A 22799-nucleotide genomic window follows, 5' to 3' on the forward strand; every position below is an offset into this window, starting at 1 on the left:
ACCAGTGACTCAGAGTCCTGTGAAACCCATTCTTGGTCAATGAAGTTAATCTATTTTGTGTGTTCAGGCTTTTTATTTCTCCCTTTGGGATAGCTGGCTTCACTTTCTGAAATTGGCCTTCCTGATAAACAGCTTTTTGCAAGAAAAAAAAAAAAGTTCTTGCCTAAAGCTAGATTGATCTGTAATACCATTTGGTCAACATTCAGTAGTGTTTTGATGGTGTTTTATCCTAGTGATTGTGGAGAGGATGGTAGTGAAGGTTCTTAACCCTGCTTACTCCCCACTGCCATAGCCCTCCTCAAAATGTAGTCATCTGGAACTATTTCTGACCAGAAACCTCCCACCTCTGACCACACCTAATGGGGAGTCGTGCTATCAGTTTTAACAGATGGCCACCTGGCTGAGCATCTATCCTACAGCTCCAGGCCTGGGCTGGAGAAGGTTCTGTGGCTAAGCAGCTGGCTGAGCACTCCATTCTCCCATCAGTCCAAACCTCCAGCTCAGATGGCTTTGTTCTGAAACCACCCTCCTAATCATCTGGCAGCCCACAAACTCCTTTTTACTGCAATATCCATTTTGCAACTGCAGCCTCCACCTTGGCTAGGCAGGGCTATTTTTTCCCTTGTGAAGTACCCAGCCAACTGGCTGAAGAGCTCAACCCTAATCCAAGCCTCGCAATGCTACCAGTGCTATTAGGAGTGACTGAGGTACCCCTGTCCTTGCTGGTTTTAAGCTTCCTCTCCTTACTCCTCCACCTCTTGATTTCTGTACTCCAGGTTCAAATTGCAAATTGTTTTTCTGACTTTTCTTGACACCTTAGTCTAGACTCACCATTCACTTGCTGCCTCTGCAGTAAGTCTTGCTTCCAGTTCCTGTAGGAAAAGGGCATCACAGCAGTAGAGAAGGAATGACCAGTAGTCTTACAGCTCCAGAATGGTCTCTCCAAGTCCAGAAGCAGCACCCTAGAATTTTAACTGCCCCAAGAAGACTCAAAGACTCTTTCCTCTTCATCTCAGCCCCATTTTAATGCTTTCTTTACTTTATGATTTTATAGTCAATTTGTTTTTCAATTTTTTTGTGCTGCTTTTTTAAAAGTTCTTAATATCTTTTTGAAATTGGTTCCAAGCAGGTATTTTCTTTGTACAAATTGATAGAATGGAGGCATTGGCTAAATGTGCTACCCAGGATCCTAGAGAAGTCAGTGATTGAGTTGGGAGTGGAACCCAAACTATGGAAGCTTCAGCTGCTCATTTGAGCAGTGTCTCTTGTGCCACATTTGTTTTAAGCATAATGGGGAAATAGTGTTAACACTCTGTAAGCATGGCTGAGAAAATATTCTTGAAAGGCAAGAGTATCTCTTTAGTTTAAAGGCATATTTTGAATGAAGGATCCACTGTGATGGATGTCAATGGACTATTGATTTGTGCTTCCCACTTGAAACTTAATATATTCTGACCAAGTACATAAAACCTGCCCAGTGTTTGGCAGCAAAGGGATTCCAGTCCAGCTTTGAAAGAAAAGAGAGTTTTCTTATCTCCTCTTGGGTGACAAAACAGAAGGAAGGTTCCACCTGGCCATAGAGGGGTATTTGAACTGTTCCCCAAAGGAAGGAATCTGCTGGGAGCTGTTAAATTGACTGAAATATAAAAGGACAGAAAATGTTTTCTTCACTCCTTTCCTGGTTGGTGGTTTGCCACATTTGGCCCCAACACAAAGAGCCAAGTGTTGTGAACTTGGAGTAACAGAAGGAGCTATTTTTAATAATCCAAGAAAACAGCTTTGTTTTGTATTTCATCTTGTTGTTGAAAACCTAGGGTTCTGGGGTGAGACCAGATGAGGGATCAAACTTTCTCAGACGCAAGAAGATAGAAAGGGATTAATACCTAGGCTTTGTCAAACAATGGCTTGCTTTTTAATATAGTTATCTGTCCAGCTTGGGACTTGGCCATTTTAGAAATCAGTTGTGCACTCAGCTGAAAGAATTGTTGTAAATGTGTACCATTGTCTCTACTGTTGTTGAAACCATATAATCAAAAATAATAATCATTTGGCAATCTCATCATGACAATTCAAGTGATAATTTGTTATAGTTTCACAAATAAACCTTTGATTTTTTTAGACTGAAAATAATAAGTAGCATTTATATGGCACTTTAAATATTTGCAAAGCACTGTACATATCTTACCTCATTTCATTCTCACAATACTTCAGAGGTAGGTACTGTTATCCCCATTTTATAGATGAGGAAACTGAGGAAGACAGATGAAATGCCTTGTTGAAGATCACACAGCAGTAAACATCTAAGGCAAGTCTTAAACCCAAGTTTCCCTGATTTCAAAGTCAGCACTCCATCCACAATACCACAGTATTGTTAGGAAATATTCCCATATATATTTTCATTTTTTAATTTACTCTGTCAACCTTTTTTTACACTTCAAAATTTAGCAGCTCTACAGTTTCATGAATATGGGTGTTGACACTCTCTCCCTCAGTGCTACTTGAAACCCATCCTGTGCTGTTCTGATTTATATCCTTTCATAGATTCTTTGTGGAGGATACAAAGTTCCATTGGTCATTCCTGCAGTCCTCAGTTCTTAACCTTTTGTGTGTCATGGACCCCTTTGGCAATCTGGTGAAGTTTTTAGACTCTCAGAATCATATTATATTGGCTCTATTCATAATTGAAGACGCTAAATTTCAATTTGAGGTTAGTGAAAGTAAAGATGTAATTTTTTCCCATTCAGGTTCATGGACTCTTTGGGGTTCATGGTTCCCAGGTTAAGAACTTCATCTCTAGACTTTTTTATACTTCATAGGCCTTTGTGGAATATTCTGGCTATCTATCCATTTTCCCTTACCCTGCCCATGAGGTCAGCCCACCTACTTTTCTTATCCTACATTTCCTTGGTGATAACTTTTAGCAATACTTGTTGAATGGAAGATTCCACTGGAAATATACTGCACCCTACTTGTACCCACCATGTGATGGGGTATAAGGAAGAGTCAGGGCTGACTCTGAGGTCAAGAACCTGAGTGACTGGCAAGATAGTAGTGTCCTCAGCAGAATGGGGAAGTTGGAAGGGAGGGGCAGGTTTGGGCAGTGTAAGAGAAGGGGGAAGATGGTGAGTTCAGATTGGGGCATGCTGAGTTTGAGTACTGATAGAATGTCCAGGGGCCTCCTGTTTAGGGGAGACTTAGCTAGCTGAATAAAAGGTGCTAATTGAATTCAAGAGAGCAAATGGAATCATCAAGGGGAAGAATATAGAGTAAAAAGAGAAGTCAGAGAACAGAACTTTAGGGACCACTTAGGAAGTGGGAGATGGATGATAAACTGTAGAGCTTGTGATTAAATGAGTAAAGGATTACTTAAACAGTAAATAACCATAAGGTGTTAGTTAGAGAAGGGGCAGATTTGTCCAGACACTCAATTGAAAGTTCTGGAGTGTTTTAATTTATTTTTTATTTTTAAATAGAGGATGAAACTGTGTAGATGCCAGTAAGACATTAAACAGGCCAATTCTCTTCTGGACCTCAGTCTTCTTTCCTGTAAAAGGGGTGAAATCTTCCCACAATTTATTAGTAAACTTGCCTAAAAAGACTATGCCTTTTGATTCCCTCTTTTCTTTCCTCATTTCTTTGTGCTCAATGATGCATAAACAGTAGCTTTTTTTTTCATGCAGTCCCAGGACCACACTGAGTAACTGAGGAACATCATGGAATCAAAGACTTTTGAAAATGGAAAGTGACCATAGCGATTTTTTTAGGCATGACTCTAATGAAAAAAAGAGACCCAGAAAGGTTAAGTCAATTGCCCAGGGGTCACACAGATAGTTACTTAGCCCTTAGGAGGGGTACATGAATAGGCTAGTCGACTTGTAGTACCCTACCCCCTAGAGCCAGAGATTCTTAACCTGGGGTCTACAAACTTAAAAAAAATGTTGATGATGGTAGTTCAGCATAATTAGTTTCCTCTATAATCCCATGCTGAGAAGGAGTCCATGATAAAAAAAAAAATAGAATAAAGAACCCCTCTCCCAAAGACTTAGGAGCACAAGGGCCATTTTGTTAATTGGACAAACAAAAGACACTTGACAGTCAGCTGATATGTTTGGTCCTCTCCTAGGGAGTCAGTGTGGTACAGTATGGACTGGCTTTAGAGTCTGGGGGCCTGGGTTCAACTCATGACTTTGTTACTTATCCCATGTGGTCAGGAGAATGTCCCTTAAGCTATCTGGCCTCTCTTTCTCACCTGTGAAATGAGGCCAGCTACATGGATCAGCGGATAGGATACTGGGCCTGGAATAAGGAAGACTGAGTTCAGCTCTGACCTCAGACACACGTACTAACCATGTGACCTTGGGTACCTCACCTTGTACCTCTGCTTGCCTCAGTTTCCTTATTTGTGAAATGAAAACATCTTCCTCTCAGGGTTGATATGAGGATCAAGTGAGATAATTATTGTAAATAATTATGATGAGCGCAGGGCCTGGCACATTGGAAGCACTATATAAATGTTAGCTATTACCACCACCACCACCAACACCACCACCACCACCACCACCGCCACCACCACCACCACCGCCACCACCACCACTACTACTACTACTACTACTACTACTACTACATGGCTTTAAGATCCCTTTCAGCTCTAAATCTATGACCTCGTGAATATATTTCTATCTAAACAGGCCACTACTTACTGTGAACATTAGCACATAGATCTATTCCTGCACAAGAGGAATTTGTCTTCCCTTGGAAGACATAGACTTAGAGCTAGGAGTATTAGGGGTCATCTGATCCAACACCCTGTTCTTGGGTGCCCTTTTGAAGGGGTAGATATATTTTAAAGATATTCTGGGTTGTACAGTCTTGTAAATTGCATACATTTCAAGGGGCAAGATACTTCTTATTTCAGCAATAGAAAAAGCAGTCAAAGCAAGTGAATATGGGGGTGGGGAGAGTAGTTAAGAAGGAGTATGTATTGGGTATGTTCCAAAATTGAGGCAAAAGCATGCTATAAATATTTCTAAAGGAGGGAGGCTATGGAGACTCCAGAGTTAGTGCAAGCTTTACCTCAGAAATGGAAAATGAGAAGGCGCTTCCCTCTCAATTAGCTTCCAGATGATAGCAGCCTTACCCAGTGTAACTTAGATTTGGGGGAGGGAGGCTCCGAGCCACTCAGTAAAAACCCACTTGGATGGGAGACTCTTTCTCCATTCTTACCAGCTCTTATCCCTCTGCATAGAGCAGAAAAATCGCCACGTGTCTCTTTTTAAAAAGAACAGCATTGGGTTTTTTTGTGTGTAATAATAATTATCATATGAAGTTTCATTTCCAGAGTACTTTGCAACCAATTTCGAGCGTAACTTAGTCATCTCACCCAGCCTTATTTTCTATCTGAGGGCAAACTCAGTGTGATTAGAAAATAAGATAAAGTAAGAAACGTTTCCGTAATTTCTATTACAGTAAAGGAGAACCTAGCTTAAAGATGCAGGCAAGTTGTATGATGTTTGGCAAGTTTCAACTAGTTTTCCTTCTAGCGTGTCAGAAATTCTCCCTGTTTCTCTCTCCACCCTCCCCCCGCCCAAATCTAGTCTTTAAGAATTCTTCTTGGAGAGAACCTTCGTTGCAGTATGTGTGCCCTTAGAAAGAAAGGCATATTTACAGAAGTATGTACTTTTAACAGATTTCCCGTTGAGTTGAGAGCACCACTCAAGAAACTTCTCATGAAATCTGAGCAAAAATAGAAAGAAAACCAAACTTTGCTGATTATCAGTGTGCCGTGAGTTACTAACAAGGTGTAAAATGGCCAAGGATTTTGTTTTTACACACTCATGCTACACCTATGAGATACACTATGGTGCAGTGGGTCAGGAACTGGTCTTGAAGCCAGGAAGACCATCTTCAAAGGCAGCCTCTGATCCATACACAGGGCCTGTGTGACCCTGGTCAGTCACATAGCCTCTCTAGGCAACTCTCTGAAGACTGTAAGTTCTAGGTGCTGACCTGCGTAGGTGGATGGAAACAAGAAAATCAGAATTCCAGTCTCCATCCATGCTCCCACTGTATGACCAGACTCATTTCAGCCTACTTAAGCAATACTCCCTCCAGGCATGCCAACCACTGTCCTGCCTTCAGGAGTTTCTGTGGTTAAAAAAAAAAAAAAAAGCTCGCTTCCTAGCAATAAGATGGTTGGTCCTTGGACAAGGGACATAGTCTATTACTGAACCCATCTTCATAGATTGGCAGGACCTGTTAGAACTTGCATTTGGCTTGTTCCATAGTTGGAGGATCTAGAGTCACTGCAACATGGTCATGAGGCATTAGCCAGAGCCTCATGATGGAGTATATTTATTTACCCAACCAGTAATATATTAGTTTTTGTAAAATGTCTTTTCTTTTAAATTTAATTTAAAGAGTTAGATTTCCTCTTTCTTTTTATAAAGTTACTTAATAGATTGTGTAGATGATTGGACACAGTCAACTCTTCTGTTTAATGTGAATTATCTTCAGTGACTAAAAAAACGAATTCTCAAGGTCCTCCTTGCTATCTAGCACACTTCAGCCATCTGTCTGTCCTTAACTTTTCAGTTCCAGAAATATAAACAGATTCTAACATTTTTCTAAGAAGAACATAATCAACACAGCCATTCTACTTTGAAAGTAAATCAGAAAAGCCATTTCAAATTCAGTGCAAAGAGGGGCACTGAGGCCCTTCCCTTATTCACCAGAAATTGACTGAACTTAAGGGCTCTTTGGATTCAAGCAGAAACAAAGCTCATCCAGCCTCTCTTTGTGGCTGTTTTGGGAACTGGACTCTTAACCAGCTGGGGAGTTTTAAGGGAAAGCTTTGCCCTTACGAGTCTTCCATTGACTATCTATGAAGCCAGGAATTTGGTTTGGTGGGTTTACTTTACAAGAACATTTGGGTACAAGCTGATTTAGCTTATGTTGTAAAAGTTATTTGAAGTTCTGAACCAGATAAAAGTTGACTAGTTTCAGCTTTACTTAGATTCCTGAAAGCTGAAGATTCATAGACCTTTCAATGAGACCAGATTAATTTTTTTTTCTTATTGTAAAACACATGAGCCCTCACTTGTTTCACAGACTGGAAATCCCAAGTCAAGTGAAATTTAGTGGGTATGATTAAAATTTCTAGGGAGTTTTAAAAGTTCATTTGAAACCTGACTTTGAATCTCTATGTGGAGTTTGAGATTGAATACAGAAATTAGTTGCATTTTCTTTCTCCCCTAAAAGAAAATACAAAAACTATATGAAACTGGTCATTTTTTGTTATTGTGCTACCTGGAAGCTTTTTTTTTTTTTTTTTTTGATAAATATACATTGTCTCAGTGGAACAGCTCACGTTTGTACATCACTTTTATGGTCTAACAAGCCCTTCCCATACCATACTCCTATGAGGTAAGTAGAACAACTAGGAAATCCATTATTTTAGATTGTACTTATTATTGTTAAGACTTGGGTTTTAAGCATGTTATTGTTTTTAAAGTATGAATAAATTATTTTGAACAAATATGTATGTATGTATGCCAGCATGCCTACCATTTTGTATCAAGGACTCCTCAGGCTCAGCTAACACTTTATGTGCTGTTATTGAAATGAGAGAGCCGCTTAAACTCTTTTACATTAGAAATAAAAGAGAATTCTGACTCAGGAAATGAATTGTCCTTTCCTGCTTCTGAGAGCTTCCATTCCTTTATCTGTTGACTGATTTAGCATTAGAAGTTGACAGAAAGAGAAAATGTCTCTGTAGGCAAAGGTGAAACCATTCTCAGAAAATTTGGCTCTGAGTAGATGCAATCTGCCTGAGGCTTGATGTTGAAAAGAAAATTTGATGTTTTTTAAAAATAGAATTGAAAAGGGGAAGTTTTCATTTTAGTTAAGTAATGTAAGCTTAAATATGTTTACTGTTGGATCCATGGTAACATCTATAAAATATTACAACACTTTTCCCACCTTTTTTTTTAGTTGTAGCAGTGAAAACGTTAAAATGTATTAGGAAGAAAAAGAATAGAATATTAGGAATATTCTTTTAAAAATTAATCTCATTGTTTTGATTCTGTTAACTTTGGGATTTGTAATAATCAGAATAGATTCTGGAATAATATATTTTTCTCCATTACTTATGATGGAAAGCACGTTAGGTTGGGACCCAAAATGCTTGAGTTTTGGTTGTGTTTTTTTAATTGAGTTACTCTGTGACTTTGGGGAAGTTAATCTTTCTGGGACATTTTCTTCTTCTGTAATGTTAATTAGTTAGATTACTTTTTTGTGTGTCTAAAATTCTGTAATTCAATTAATTCATTCACTCGTATTCACTGTCTGCTGTATGCAGAGCCTTATACTATAGAAGGTAAACAATTTAAATAAGATACACTCCTTGTCTGATGGAGCATATAGTCTAATATGAGGATGAAATACAAGCAGATAATATGGCACCATGAGTGGAGAGAGAAAGGAGAAGAAGAAAATACTAAAGTACTACATGAAGGGGGTGGGGAGGGAGGGAGAAAGGGAGGGGGAGAGAGAGAGAGAGAGAGAGAGAGAGAGAGAGAGAGAGAGAGAAAGAGAGAGAGAGAGAGAGAGAGAGAGAGAGAGAGAGAGAGAGAGAGAGAGAACTACACCAACTCTAAGGAGAAAGGTCATTCTTGACCTTGGGGATCAGGGAAGGATTCTTGGGAAGGTGACACTTGAGTTGGGTATGAAAGGATTGATATTCAGCAAGCTCTGTGATAACATAAATATTAAATATATCTCAAATATTTAAAATAATATGAATAAATATAAATATTTATAGGGAATATTTACAGTAATATACTTATGTTGACAAAATCTTTTCAGACTATCTCCAGTGCATGTGGTGGAGTGAAAAAGGGCACTCAATGACTCCAGAATCAAAGAATCTGAATTCAAATCCCACCTTGACCACTTGCTTCCTGTGTAACTTTGGGCAAGTCACTTAATGATGTGACACTATACATATTAAGTGCTTTAAAAAATGCTTATTGAATAACTTTTAACGAAAGAAACAAGCATTAACTAAACACCTATTATAAATGCACTGTACTAAGTGATTTACAAATATCTTATTTAATCCTTACAACAACCTGGGGGGTAGGAGGAGAGGTGCTATTACTATCCTCATTTGACCTTTAGCCAAGGCAGACAGAGGTTAAGTGACTTGCCCTGGGTCACGCAGCTAATGAGTGTCTAAGGCCAAATTTGAATTCAGGTCTTCTTACTCCACTCCCAATGCTGTTATACTGTGCCAGTTTATATGCTGGGCCTCTTACTATCTTCTCTAAAGTGAAGGAGTTAGACTAAATGTCCTCTGGTGTATTTTCTAGCTCTATGGACCTATGATCACATATGCCACGTTTATATGAAAACTGTGAACTACTAATTGTAGACCATCTTCATCTGTTCATTAAAGCAAGTTTTCTATAGATTATACCAAGCAACAATTTCCACCTAATCCTGATATGTCCTTGAAAGCGCGTATTTTTTAATACCATGATCATTTTCCAGCACCTATCCTCTCCCATTTAGCATCTTGCTTTGTGACAACAACAAAAAGCTATTAAAGCAAGCATTCTACACTGGAGTATCACAGACCACATCTCTCAGGAAGAGGAGCTTTTCATTGTTTCATCATTGGCTGTGTGTACCCAAGATTGGTCATTTCATTAAAATTATTTTTTAATACTCCATCGTTATTGAGAAAGTGCCTGCTTGCATTTTTCTCTTTTCCAGTGAAATCAAAAGTCCAGTCCTATCCTCGTTCCATAATTTATGCTTTCCCCTTATCCATGCTCATTTGTAACAATTACAATTAAGGAGGGAGGGTTCACTGTGTGTATTTAATGCTTCCGGATTTCTGTTACAATCCCTTTTGATTTATTCCCAAGTCTTCTGTTGAACTGGTAGCAGATCCATCCTGAGTACTCCCAAACGTTGTGCCTACTGTCTTGTAATCTCTACCTTAAGAATGATCTTTGCCTTGGCATACTCTAACCAAGGGAAAGAGGCTTCAGTGTCATTTTAGATTGCTTGGAAATTGGACAGTGTATTGTTATTAACAGTTTATGTACCTACTTGTAGGGCACTGTCCTAGGTACTAAAGATACAGAAGTATAGTAATGTAAAGAAATTTTGCTCTAGTTGGAGACCAGCTATGGACGGTAAGAAAAAGACAAAATAAAAACAAACACATAAATGAGAGTAATATCAAGGAGCATCTATCAACTCTTTTGCTGGTAATTAGTGGCCTGTTATAGGCAGTAAATTCAGCAGTGATTCGGAGGAGGACGTGAAAGATGATCAGAATTGGAGACAGCTTTGTAGATGGATTTGGAAATTGAATTGGGCTTTGAAGGAAGGACAGACCTTAGGTAAGCAGCAGATCAGGAGATAGAGCAGAGTAGGTTGTGACATCATGAAATGTTTATGGTTAGGGGACAGTCAATAATCCAGTTTGTCTAAGAGCCAAATAGGGAGAAAGGTTCTCTATAGGCAGAGGAAAGCCAGTGATGGTTTTCTAGCAAGGACATTTCCAAAAGAAAGACACGTAAAAGGTAACATTTTAGAAAATGGTGCAGCTGGTTTGTAGGCTGGTTGGGGGACTGCGTATAAGTGATGAAAAGAATGACATTAGGGAAAGGTCTTTAAGCTCAGGGACATGGAAACCTAACAAACATGTAAGTGATGAATTGGGGCACCTAGCTGGCACAGTAGGATTGAGTATTACATAGAGACTCAGACCCAAGTTCAGATGCTGCTTGGACACTTACTAGCTGTATGACCCTGGCCAACTCACCTAATTTCTCTCATTCTCAGTTACCTCATCTGTAAAATGAGAATGATAATAGCACTTCCCATTCAGGGATGTGCTTGAGGTTCAAATGAGATAACATATTGTAAAGGACTTTGTGCACCTTAATGTGTTATATAGAAATGCTAACCGTAATGGTTATTGTTGTTATGGTCTCAACGAAAGCCATATCTTCCATCTGATCACACTTAGTGCATCCAGTTAATAAAACTTGGGTAGGCTGAAAAAGCAAGTGTGCTTAAGGATATCACAAAATAAGAATAATTCATTAGTCAACATGTCTAGGCTGTGTTTCCACTGACTGCTGCAGAATGGTTGGCTCTGAGGGGAGATGCCTGTAATATCTGATGTAGCTGCTTGTCTAAACTCAGACAAGAACTTGGAGGCACTCTTGGGAATTAGGTAGGATTCTGCTGCCAGGTGGTTCCTCTCCTTCAATGTACAAGATCCCTTATCTGATTATCTTGTTGTATGGAATGTGCATTTCTCCTTCTAGGTGGGTCCATTTGGGATTGTCATGTCCTACTTTTGTATTCCAAGGAAAGCAGGAATCTTTGGTTAGGCTGAGTCTCTTTGGATAGTGGGAAGGAACTGAGGAAGGGATCTGAGCAGACTAGATTACTTAGGGGTAGGGAATGGCAGTGGGGTGGAGGAAATTATCCACCAATGAGACTTGGCTAATTAGAAAGAGTCTCCAAGAACAACACTTAATAAAGAAGAGGACTGGGATGAGTTGGACCAGAGGCATGGAAACTGGTTTAGGGACAAGAATAATCATGTTAATTTAAATATAAATAAATCACGCTGGATTGGTTAAATAAATGTTATCTTAAACCAGTTGTAATTCCTTTTATCCTTGTAAGTAGCAGAAGTAAACTGTTCATGTCAGACATCCAGAGATGAAAGTTGGCCTAGAATAGACTTGCCCCCAGCCTCTACCAATCTAGGAAGCAGGAAATCAAATTTCTAATTCAAACTTGTTTCCCTGGATAAGCACTACCAGTGAAATTGGCCCTCACCATCTGTTTTCTAGAACAAACCCTCTTATGGTATCTGGAACCAGATACTCCTGAGCCTTAGAGCCACATTCCTGGAGGAAAAGGGTGGGGTCATATTTAACAAGCAGGCCACTACAAAAGACTCCTAGACAAAAGAAATATTTAATTTTCATTTGAATTCTGGTGTTGGCTGAAAATAATCAGGATATTGGGACATTTTTTTCTTCCTGAAATTCAAAGCTGTGCGTGTTTTGTTGAGAAATAAATACCTGCTGCTATTCCAAGCATTTCAGAATCCTTTTGTGGAGGAAAAAGTAGCAAAATAGGCTTGTTGCTTTAGAAACTTGAAAGCAGAGTCCAAAAGACGGATCCGTTCTGGTAAAAAGCTGATTAGATCTCTGTGTTAACCATCTAGGTGAAGCTAATAAAGTTAACTTTGTTTGGGTTAAAAATTGTTACAAAGATTAATACCTGAAGGAAGAGTGGTTACAGTGGAGGGAAAGGAAAATCTTTGTTTTAGATTTAGGTTGAGATAACTTGCCACAGATAGTTTTAATTATTTTAACCTGAATAACAAATTTAAAAAACAACAAGCAGTGAAAACTGATTTTTATTTGGTTTTTAAAAAACTAACAACACATACCACTCAGTACCAACGGGACACACAGGTGTTTGCCTTGTTTCTTAAGTACAAATGGTGTTAAAAGATGACAAAAGTTCCAGTAATTTCTGTTTTCTTAACCTAGTAAGATACTAAATTTCTGGGTTCTGTAAGTCATGACTGGTAGAATTTGTTTCTACAGGACGTACGTTTCCAACACATCCCTACTTCTCGGCACAGCTGGGAGCCGGGCAGCTGTCACTCTATAATATTCTGAAGGCCTATTCACTTCTGGACCAGGAAGTCGGATATTGCCAGGGTCTGAGCTTTGTGGCAGGTGTTTTGCTCCTTCATATGAGTGAAGAGGATGCATTTAAAATGTTGAAGTTTTTAATGTTTGACATGGGACTCCGGAAACAGTACCGACCAGACATGATTATTTTACAGGTATTTTACATATCTCTTTTACATATCTTATAAAGGGAAACTGTCCAGATGCCTGTTCATCTACATTTACTGCCTGCTTTTCAGGACTATAATATGGAAGGTACTATGTAAGCTTTAATTAAAACATTGTTATTAATAATGAACTTTCATCATGTTTGATAGACATTAGTTGAATCTCCCCTATGCCGTGAGCATATAGAGATTTATAAACATCATGTGACATTATCCTTACTTTCAAGATATTAACTGTCTATATGGAGTGAAAGGATATATAGATAATGTGTGTATTAGTAATAGCTAGCATTAACATAGCACTTTAAGGTTTTCAAGATATTTTACATATATAATCTCATTTGATTCTCACAACATCCCCCTGAGTTAGGTGTTATTGTCCCTATTTTACAGATGAGAAAACTGAGGCTTGAGAGGAGCTGGGTGACTTGGCCAGGACCACAACTAATACTTATGTGAGGCAGGATTTGATCTGCACTCTTCCTTACTCTTAGTCTAGCTCTCTATACATGATGCTAATTAACCACCTAGATAATAGCCATACAAGGGGTCCTGTTCCAAGACACACATGAATGGGAGAGACACTAAGTACCATAGGAGGTCACAGAAGAGGGATAATTGTGTTTGATGGACAGTCACAGAATCATAGAATTGAAGACTTCAGCAGACCCATTCATGAAAGCAGCCCCCACTGTTCCATATGCAACGAGTGGTCAGTCATTCAACCTTTGCTTGAAGACCTCCAAGGAGGGGGAACCCCTCTAGAAGGTCCTTTCCACTTTTGGCCAGCTCTCTGATCGTTAGGAAGATTTTCTTGACTTTGATCCTAAAACTGACCTCTACAATTTCTACCTATTGCTCCTCAGTCTTCCCAATGGTTCTATAAAGAACAAGATTAGTCCCTGCTCCATGTGACTGTCCTTCATTTTTGAAGATACCTATTATGTTTCCTTTAAGTTTCCTCCAGGCTGAATGTGCCCAGTTCCTTCACTGAGTCTCCAGGCCCTAGCATCCCAATTGCCCTCCTCTGGACATTTTTCAGCTCTTCAGTGTCATTAAGTTGTGATGGTTAGACCTGAACATAACACTCCCGATGAATTCAGACAAGAGCCCAGTACCGTGGGACTCTCACCTCCCTATTTGTGGAAGCTGTGCCCCTCAGTGTAGTCCATGATCACAGTAGGCATTTTGGCTGCCACATCACACTGGTGACTCGAGCTTGCAGTCTACTAAAACCCTCAGATTTTTTCTGAAAAACCACTGTCTATTCATGCCCCTTCCAGCACAAGACTTCACATTTATCTCTATTGAATTGCATCTTAGTAGATTTCGCCCAGTGCTCTAGCCTGTCGTGATCCTCATGGAACTGAACCCTGTCTTTCACAGTGTTACTGATCCTTCCCAGCTTTGTGTCACTTGTAAATTTGATGAATGTTCTATTGATGCCTTTATCCAAGTCACTAACAAAAACGTTCAATTGCATAGACCCTGGGGGTGCTCCACCAGGGACCTCATGCCATTGAGATGGAAGCATTAATTTCTATTTTCAGAGTCCAACCATTCACCCAATTTGGAATCCATCTGGTTGCATTATAATCTAATCCACGACTCTCCATCTTCTCTACAAAAATAGCTGGAGATACCTTATCAAAAGCTTTGCCAACATCTGAGTAAACCGTATCCACATTCTCTTCATCTATAGTGTAGTAATCCTATTTTTTTAAAAAAGGAAATGAATGTTTTCTTCTTACTTCCATGTAAGGCAAATAAATTGAAGATTAGGTAAGCTGAAGTATACCTAAAATAAAAACTGTTTGGGAAGATTTGATGTAACTTTGACTTTTCTGTTGCAGTGTACAAACAAGTTACTGAGTAAGATCTTGGGAAGGATAAGCCAGAGCCAGATATTTTCAGGGCATCAGACTTAAGTCATGCTTTAGTTTTGAACCCAGTGAATCAGAATCTCATAGAAAGACTCACTTTCACACCAAGAAACTTTGGGTCCAACAAGCACTTTCCACAAGAAATTTCAGATGCTTCTCCCCACATTATCATTTATGTTACAGTTTTAAGACCAGAAATATGAGCTTTTAGCAGCCATGAAGCCAATTTTATGACATTGAAGCAAAGTTTATGAAATTTATGTAGCTTATTTATTATGTTACATTAACCTTTTAGTGTTGACTGTTCTTTGTGTTCATTTTAGACTCTTATTATATGGAAATGCTAACGTGAAGTGACAGTCTCAGAAAATTTTATGTTACTTCTTACTGTCTCTAAGCTCTGCCTGGGGCTTCTCTCCCTGTTGGTTCTAGGAGTATTTATCCAACATAAGGCCAGCACCCATCGAGAGATAGCCTGGCCTAGCGCCGGTTCATTTCTAGGTCAGACTCAGGGCCCCCAGGTGTCTGGATTTGGAGTCAAAATTTTAGGACTGTTCTGGGTCACGGTTTTCTTAGCAGATCATACAATACTTGCTTATTCCATAAGATTACTAAGAAAATATTAATTGGTTCAGACCTAAAAGAAACCAAAATGGATTTCCTGGGAGAGGTTATATATCTCCAAATAATTTAATTTTAGTGAAAAGGTACAGTGGAACTCTTGTGCTGTATTTACAAGAGTGATTTGAGAGAGGCTTGAGATAATGCGAGGCCTCAATGTAGAAATGGGTGTTTTTTAGGAGGGCTGTCTCATATGTTTCTGCAGACTATCATGCTTCATATCATTACTTGATTTCATAAATGCACATTAGGTAAAAAAGTTATTGTTCACTTGTGTCCAACTCTTTGTGACCCTGTTTGGGATTTTCTTGGCAAAGATTCTAGATTGACTTTCCATTTCCTTCTCTCGCTCATTTTACAGATGAGGAAACTGAGGTAAACAGGATTAAATGAGGCTGGATTCAAACTCAGGTCTTCCAGACTTTAGGCCTGGAGTTCAATCCACTGCACCACCTAACTGCCCTTAAAAAAAAGTTAGAGATAGCAGTTAGGTTCATAAAAACATTTAGAATTGTCTCAGCCTTCTTAACAGTTGGGATACTACAGCTTTTAGGTCTTTTTGGTTATTTATGTTTTTTGTCTAGGGGTAGTATTTAGTATGGATTTATGATTTCATTCACATAGGGAACTCCCAATATGAACTTTCAATGCACATTAACAATTTGTCTGGAAATTGTAGACATCTAGGGGTAATGGATAGAACACCAACCCTGGAGTCAGAGTGATGTAAGTTCAAATCTAGTCTCAAGCACTCAATGGTTATGTGATCCAGGGCAAGTCACCAACTTTTAGAAGTCTGCCTCTTCATCTGTAAAATGAGGATGATAATAGCATGTACCTGCCAAGATTGTTGTGAGAATCAAATGAGATAATAATTGCAAAGCACTTAGGGCAGTGCCTAGCAATATATATATCATATGTTACATATATGATATGTAATATGTAGTTTCAGTGCTGAACAAATGTTAGCTATATATATCCATATTTTATATATCTATATATAATCTGAGGAATGCCTGGAACTCTGAGAGAGGCTCACTGACCTTGGTATGTATTAGAGATAAGATCTGAGCCCAGATATTTCCATCTCACAAGTTAGCTCTCTAGCCAGTACATCAATACTGCTTATTGGGCAGGAATGAGACAATTGCTTATCATAGATTAATGATGCTTTTGTAAAACTATGTAAGGGGAGTCTGATTTATAATATGATAGACAGAGAGATGATATAGTTTCTTACTTTAGTAATATAAAGGAATCATAAGGAAATGGAAGGTGTGGGATGGCATTCTTCATTCATGTGGTCAAAGTGTAAATTCTTCAGTTCAAATTGAACTTTTAAAGTTGAAATGATTGCCTGTTAAGCATTTATTTACACAATATTCTTTTTTCCCCACAAATAGATGAAACATGTTTACAAATTCATAAATATATGTGTACTGCAGCTACATATGTATTCAAATATATACATTCCCACAGATCCAGATGTACCAGCTCTCCAGACTTCTTCATGATTACCACAGAGATCTCTACAGTCACCTGGAAGAACATGAGATTGGCCCTAGTCTCTATGCTGCCCCGTGGTTTCTTACCATGTTTGCATCACAGTTTCCATTAGGATTTGTAGCCAGAGTCTTTGGTGAGTGTTTGTGAAGTTATTTCTGGATCGTTAGGATACTGTGATAGATAAGAATATTCGCTCACTCTCTACTACTGGTTTGATTTTTATACTTAAGCATTATATAAAGATAGGATATCCCATGATTCTGTGATTCTTATATTATCTAAAATAGTAAGATTTGGGAAGAAAGACAGGGCACCTTGCCTTGTTATTCTCAATCTCTCTCTCTCTCTCTCTCTGTCTCTCTCTGTCTCTCTCTGTCTCTCTCTGTCTCTCTCTCTCTCTCTCTCTCTGTCTCTCTCTCCTTCTCTCTCCTTCCCTCCCTCCCTCCTCACCCCCATTTCTGATAACTACTCTGTATTTCTCCACTTTCCAACAAGAATTTAGGAATAATGTGGTTTAACCCATTAGAAAAAATACAGCCACAATAGGGGTGTCTGCATCTTCCTCCATAACACATCTCGTATGCTTTCCTCTGACCCTGTCACCACTCTGGTGACAACCTCATTCCTGGACTGTTGTAATAACCTCCCTGCCCCAAGTCTTTCCTCACTTGGAAGGAGGAGTCCCTCCTTCATTCAGCTGTCAAAGTGACCTTCCTAAAGTAAAGGTCCTCCTGATCATGGATCCCAAATTCAGTAAACTTCAGTGTTTCCATATCACCTCTAGGATTAAACATAAAACCCTCTGTTTGGCTTTTAAAGCCCTTCTCCCTGGCCGCTTTCTGCCTATTTAGTCTTCTTTACTCCCCTCCATGTATGTACTCTGTGATCCAGTGACTGGCCTCTTTGCCTTTCTTCCAGCAAGACTTGAATGTGAATTTCCACTGGCTGATGCCCATGCCTAGCACACTCTCTTTTCATTTACGGTGCCTGCCCTTATGGCTTTCCTCTCACCTTCTACAGGAAGGCTTTCCTGATCCTCCTTAACACCAGTCCCCTTCCTTCCCGCTTTTGCTTACAGTCGTTTGCATATTGTCTGCCTCATCAGTCTGAGTTCCTTGGGAGCTGGGACTGGGGTTTTTGCTGTTTGGGGTTTAATTTGATTGATTGATTTTTTTTCCCCCTCATTCTTTGTATCTTCAGCACTTTGCACAAAGCCTGACAGGACTAGGGACTTAAGAGTAGCACATTATCTTCAAGTCCTAGCCATTAAGATACTTGTTTCTGGCAGGATTTTCTTGCTTTTTACTCGTATTAAATCTGAAGCATTCAGTATTGTTGATGACGTCCCTCCTTCATAAAACTCCTTCTTTCCTATGTGGACTTCTGGAGCCCTGGGCTCTCTTGGTTCTTGTGCTAACTGTGATTGCTTCTCTTGTCTTTCTTGTCATCTCCTTCACTGCCTGCTGGCTGTTGGTATTCTTTATTTTTATTCTTTCTATTCTCTCTGTCTCTGTCTCTCTCTCTCAGAGCATGTACCTATTCTCCCATCTTCAGCAGTCATCTAAATGTAGAAGACTTTGAAATCTGCATCTCTCATCCTCTGTTTCTAGATATCTCCAGGACATTTCACTTCAGCCTCTGATTCAGCATGTCCAAAAGCAGTCACATGTCTCCCTGCCCCCCAAATAAAACAAAATAAAATCCTCTTCCTTTCCAGTCTTTCCCAAATCTGTCACTGTATCATGTTATCTAAGCCTTCTACACTAGAAATCTTGATTTTTTTCTCCTTCATCCCCTTTATCCTATCAAAAATGTTTTTTTTTTTTAAATTCTTTGTTTGAAATGTCCAGGATTGTGTAGATCTTTAACACCTCAGGCTTAAATTATTGCAACAGGCCCCTGGCTTTTTTAGTCTATCTATGTCCTGTTATCACCTCAGGGCCCATCTCCCTTTCTTGACCATCATAATGTACCTAGCTAGAGCCAAACTTGTTTTAGTGTTTTCTTATCATTTTAAACTTTAGTTCCACTTAAGCTGATTTCTTTTCTTCCTTCCATTTTTTAAGGATTAAAAAAAATAGAGTACTGGTCCAATGAGTTTATTGTGGTATGTGGATCATAGGCCCATAGATATAGAGCTAGAAGAGATCTTAAAAGACCATTTAGCATATCCCCCTTCCCTCCCTTTTGCTTTCCCCCCACCATTTTACAGAACTGTGGTGCAAGGAGGTTGCACCACAAGGAGGTGACTTGCCCACCATTCTACAGGTGGTGTGCATCAAAAGCAGGATTGTGTGTGTGATGTGTGGGTCCAAATTCCCTTGTCTCCCCCACACCACCCCCGTTTTTTGGCCATATAGCTGTCTTGTTTTTTTCTGGCAGTTCCTATTTAAATAATGATTCCATTCCCCAGTGATTTCTAAGCATGGGTTTAGTAAACACTAACTTGGTTCTGTTTCTGGGTTCTTTATTTCTTCCCATTGATCTATCTCTGTGTTCCTTTTCCAGGACCAGACAGTTTTCAGTTATTGCTTTATAGTCCATTTTGAAATCTGAGAGTGCTAGTCCTGCGCCCCAGTTTTTTTTCTTGATATTCTTGCCAGTATCCTTTTCCAGATGAATTTTGTTATAACTCCAGCTAATTCTATCTGTTCTAAGCCTATTGGTCTTAACATTGGTATGACATTAAATCTGCAAATTAATTTGCAAAGTATTGATATTTGTACTCTATTTGCTCCACCTAACCGTGAGCAGGGGATAGTCTTCCATTTCTTGAGTTTTTCCTTGATTTTTTTCAAAATCACCATGAAGTCACCTTGAAAGCAGTCATTGGTCTTTTGCATGTTATGACACATTTTGCCCAGATATGTTATATTTTATTTCTGTTGTTGTTTTCAAGAGCATAATTATCTTTTGCCTTTCTTTGTGGGCAGAGTGCCTGGCACATAATAAGTACTTAATAAATGTTTATTGACTGACTGATTATTATAATAAATAGAAATGAAAATAATTTGGGGGGGTTACTTTATGTTCCACTATTTCTAGGGATATATGTCTCCAAATAGATATTTTAACTTCTCCACTATCAGTGCTTATGCCTTGCTCTTTCTTTTCATTTGTTCTTGCTATTACTAATATTTCTCAAACTATGAACAGTAGGATCAGTGAACATGACTATTCCCCTTTTATACTTATTTTTAAATATGAATATCTTTTGTGATTTTTTAGTTTATATATGTACATGTATGTATGTGTGTATGTATATGTGTATATATATGTATATATGCACATAGTTTGAAACATATACTTTTCATCATATTGAAGAAAGAAACTTCTGCTCCTGTATATTTTTTTACGTTAATGAAAGCTATGTTTTATCAAGAACTAATGACTTGATGATAGAGTTTTCAATTTTTTTTCTTTTGCTCAAGTGATGTTATATAAACAGTTTTTCAGTATTAAAACATCCTTGAATTTCACATGTTGGTTTCTTTGCTGTTTATAACTTCACTTTTGGTATATCTGTGTGAAATGATTTTACTTTCCCCTCCAACTTTTTAAGTCTTTCAATTCAAGTTCCATTTTTTCCACAAAGCCTTCTCCGATAGTTATAATCCATGTAGAACATCATTTTCCCCTATAGTCAGTAAACACAGATTAAATTTGTTGTATAGACAACAACTGGATTATATTATTCTATTTTTTCCTCAGCTATCCTGTAAGCTCCCTGAGAGCAAGGACTATTTCTCATGCTTTCATATGATCTTTTTTCTTTATTTTCCAGTTTACCTTCACTATTCATAACAAAATTTCAGTTATTGAAATTGTTGCATGATGGCATTATACAAGAGCTTATTATGTGGCTTGGCAACCAAGAAAGTGTTAGATTCAGATTCATTTCCAATATTATGAAAATTTTGGAATTGGGATGTGGGTATGGTAATTTTTTAGATCCTTCTTTCTTCACATATGTATGGTATATCACTTGACCAATCTTGTGTCACAGAAATGTTTCAGGAGTCTGTCTTTTCATGTGCAAATATCCTTTCTAGTGATGCATCCACTCTTACTTAGTAGATGATCTTCCAGAGTTTCTCGGGCTGAAAAATTAATCACATTGCAGTCAAATTGGTAATAATCCTTTCCAAATTTAGCTAGGTTGGTACTCAGGTGACAGGTGGGAGGAGATAGTGCCTGGGCTGGAAAAAAGGGGACATCCATTATATATGTGTAATACATGTCATGGGCATGTAAGTCCATTCTTTTATTGGATTTTCAAAAGATTGCTTACTACCTAATTTGAAGTAGGCATGCTAATTGACATACACAACAATAATGGATGTTTATTGCTATTCATTTCAGCTGTGAGAGCTTTTAGCAAGCTTCCCATTTGGCTTAACAGAAAGAGGCTGTCTCTTGAATCTCCTGGCATGCCAGTTCTTTTGTGTGTTTGTCCATTGCCGAAGAAGACCATGCCATCAGAGAAATGATGACATGACTTGCACTTGACTTTGTTTTGAGTGAGGGCGGGTTGTGCAGGTCACCAGCCTCACTTCTCCTCCAGAACTGTCTGAATCCAGTGACCAGATAGTCATCAGAATGACTGGAGATGACCCAGGATGAGGCAATTGGGGTGAAGTGACTTGCCCAAGGTCACACAGCTAGTGAGTGTCAAGTATCTGAAGTGAGATTTGAACTCAGGTCCTCCTGACTCCTGCACTGGTGCTCTATCCACTGCACCACCTAGCTGCCCCATCAGTTCTTTTATTCCAAAATTAAATTTAATTCACCTGTGTCTTTAATGATTAAAAATGGAAGTAGGTATGGTAGAACCAGCCAAAAACTGGTACAATAAAGAATTTATAGCTAAGGAGTTTTATGGACTTTTCATTCAACAATGTAGGAAAATGAATAGGAAACATGAAGGGAATAGGATCAGACTTTTACAGGAATGTCATGTCAGTTATGACCACTACAACTCTTCTTTTCCCTATGGATAACTTTCATGTCTTAGATTTTCTTATTATTTGACTCTTGTTTTCCTTTGTTTGGAGGCAATATGATACAGTGGAGAATGTGCCGGGTTTGTAGTCAAAGGATCTAGTTTCAAATCCTGACTGTAACTACTTGTGTGACCTTGGGCAAATCATTTCCCTAGGTCTCAGTTTCCTCAACTGTAAAATGAGGGTTGGGCATAATGACCTCTAAGGTCCCTTCCAGCTCTAGATACTCGGATCCTTAGTTCACTTAGTTCACTTAGTTTATTTAAGCTTTCCTCTTGAATTTTCATTGTATTTTTCAAACAAAGTAATTCCAGCACTCGATGCAGTGGCTTAATAAGTTGTAGGCCCTTAATAAATGTTTATTGATGAGTTGTGGGAGGGGAGGGAGGAGATGAGAAAGTGAAAAAAGTTCTACGCTGGTTTGGAAACAGTACACAGATTGAATTCCTCTGGCTGTCAAGAAAACCCAACAAAAGAGGGCTTGGTTTTTTCTGGAATCATGGGACTGAAAGAGCTTTAAGAGACTTCAAGAGGTCATCTAGTTCATCTCTGTGCCTCCAGGCAGGGCTACGCCCAAGCCATCCTGGACATGATTGCATAGCCTTTTGTGTAAAGGATTTCAGGGAACCTTCATGAAATATATGTAAAAAGCTTTACAACAAAACAGAAATCTGCCTGAGAAGTGCCAGACATTTTTTCAGTGTTGGATTGTAACATGGATAACTGAGTATTTTACTGAATCTATCATAAAGGTTAAGTTGAATTCTTTGTATTTAAAAAATATTATTTCAATAGAATTGACTTCCTTTGTAACCCCTTGTATTTTATTTTATGCATTTTAAAACATTGTTCTGATAAGGAGTCCATAGACTTCAC

General features: G+C 38.7%; 1 protein-coding gene across 10 annotated transcripts in view; it reads left to right on the forward strand.

Annotated features, from left to right (window-relative positions):
- The window catches only part of TBC1D1 (TBC1 domain family member 1), a 299311-nt gene that overhangs the window by 248301 nt on the left and 28211 nt on the right, over positions 1 to 22799 (forward strand). For all 10 annotated transcript variants that reach the window (XM_072620459.1, XM_072620458.1, XM_072620460.1 and 7 more), the window contains 2 exons: positions 12654 to 12898; positions 16894 to 17053. In XM_072620459.1, coding sequence (XP_072476560.1) covers positions 12654 to 12898; positions 16894 to 17053 — 405 coding nt within the window. The remainder of the gene's footprint in view (positions 1 to 12653; positions 12899 to 16893; positions 17054 to 22799) is intronic.

This window comes from Notamacropus eugenii, chromosome 6 (genome assembly GCF_028372415.1).
Source record: "Notamacropus eugenii isolate mMacEug1 chromosome 6, mMacEug1.pri_v2, whole genome shotgun sequence".
NCBI lineage: Eukaryota > Metazoa > Chordata > Mammalia > Diprotodontia > Macropodidae > Notamacropus > Notamacropus eugenii.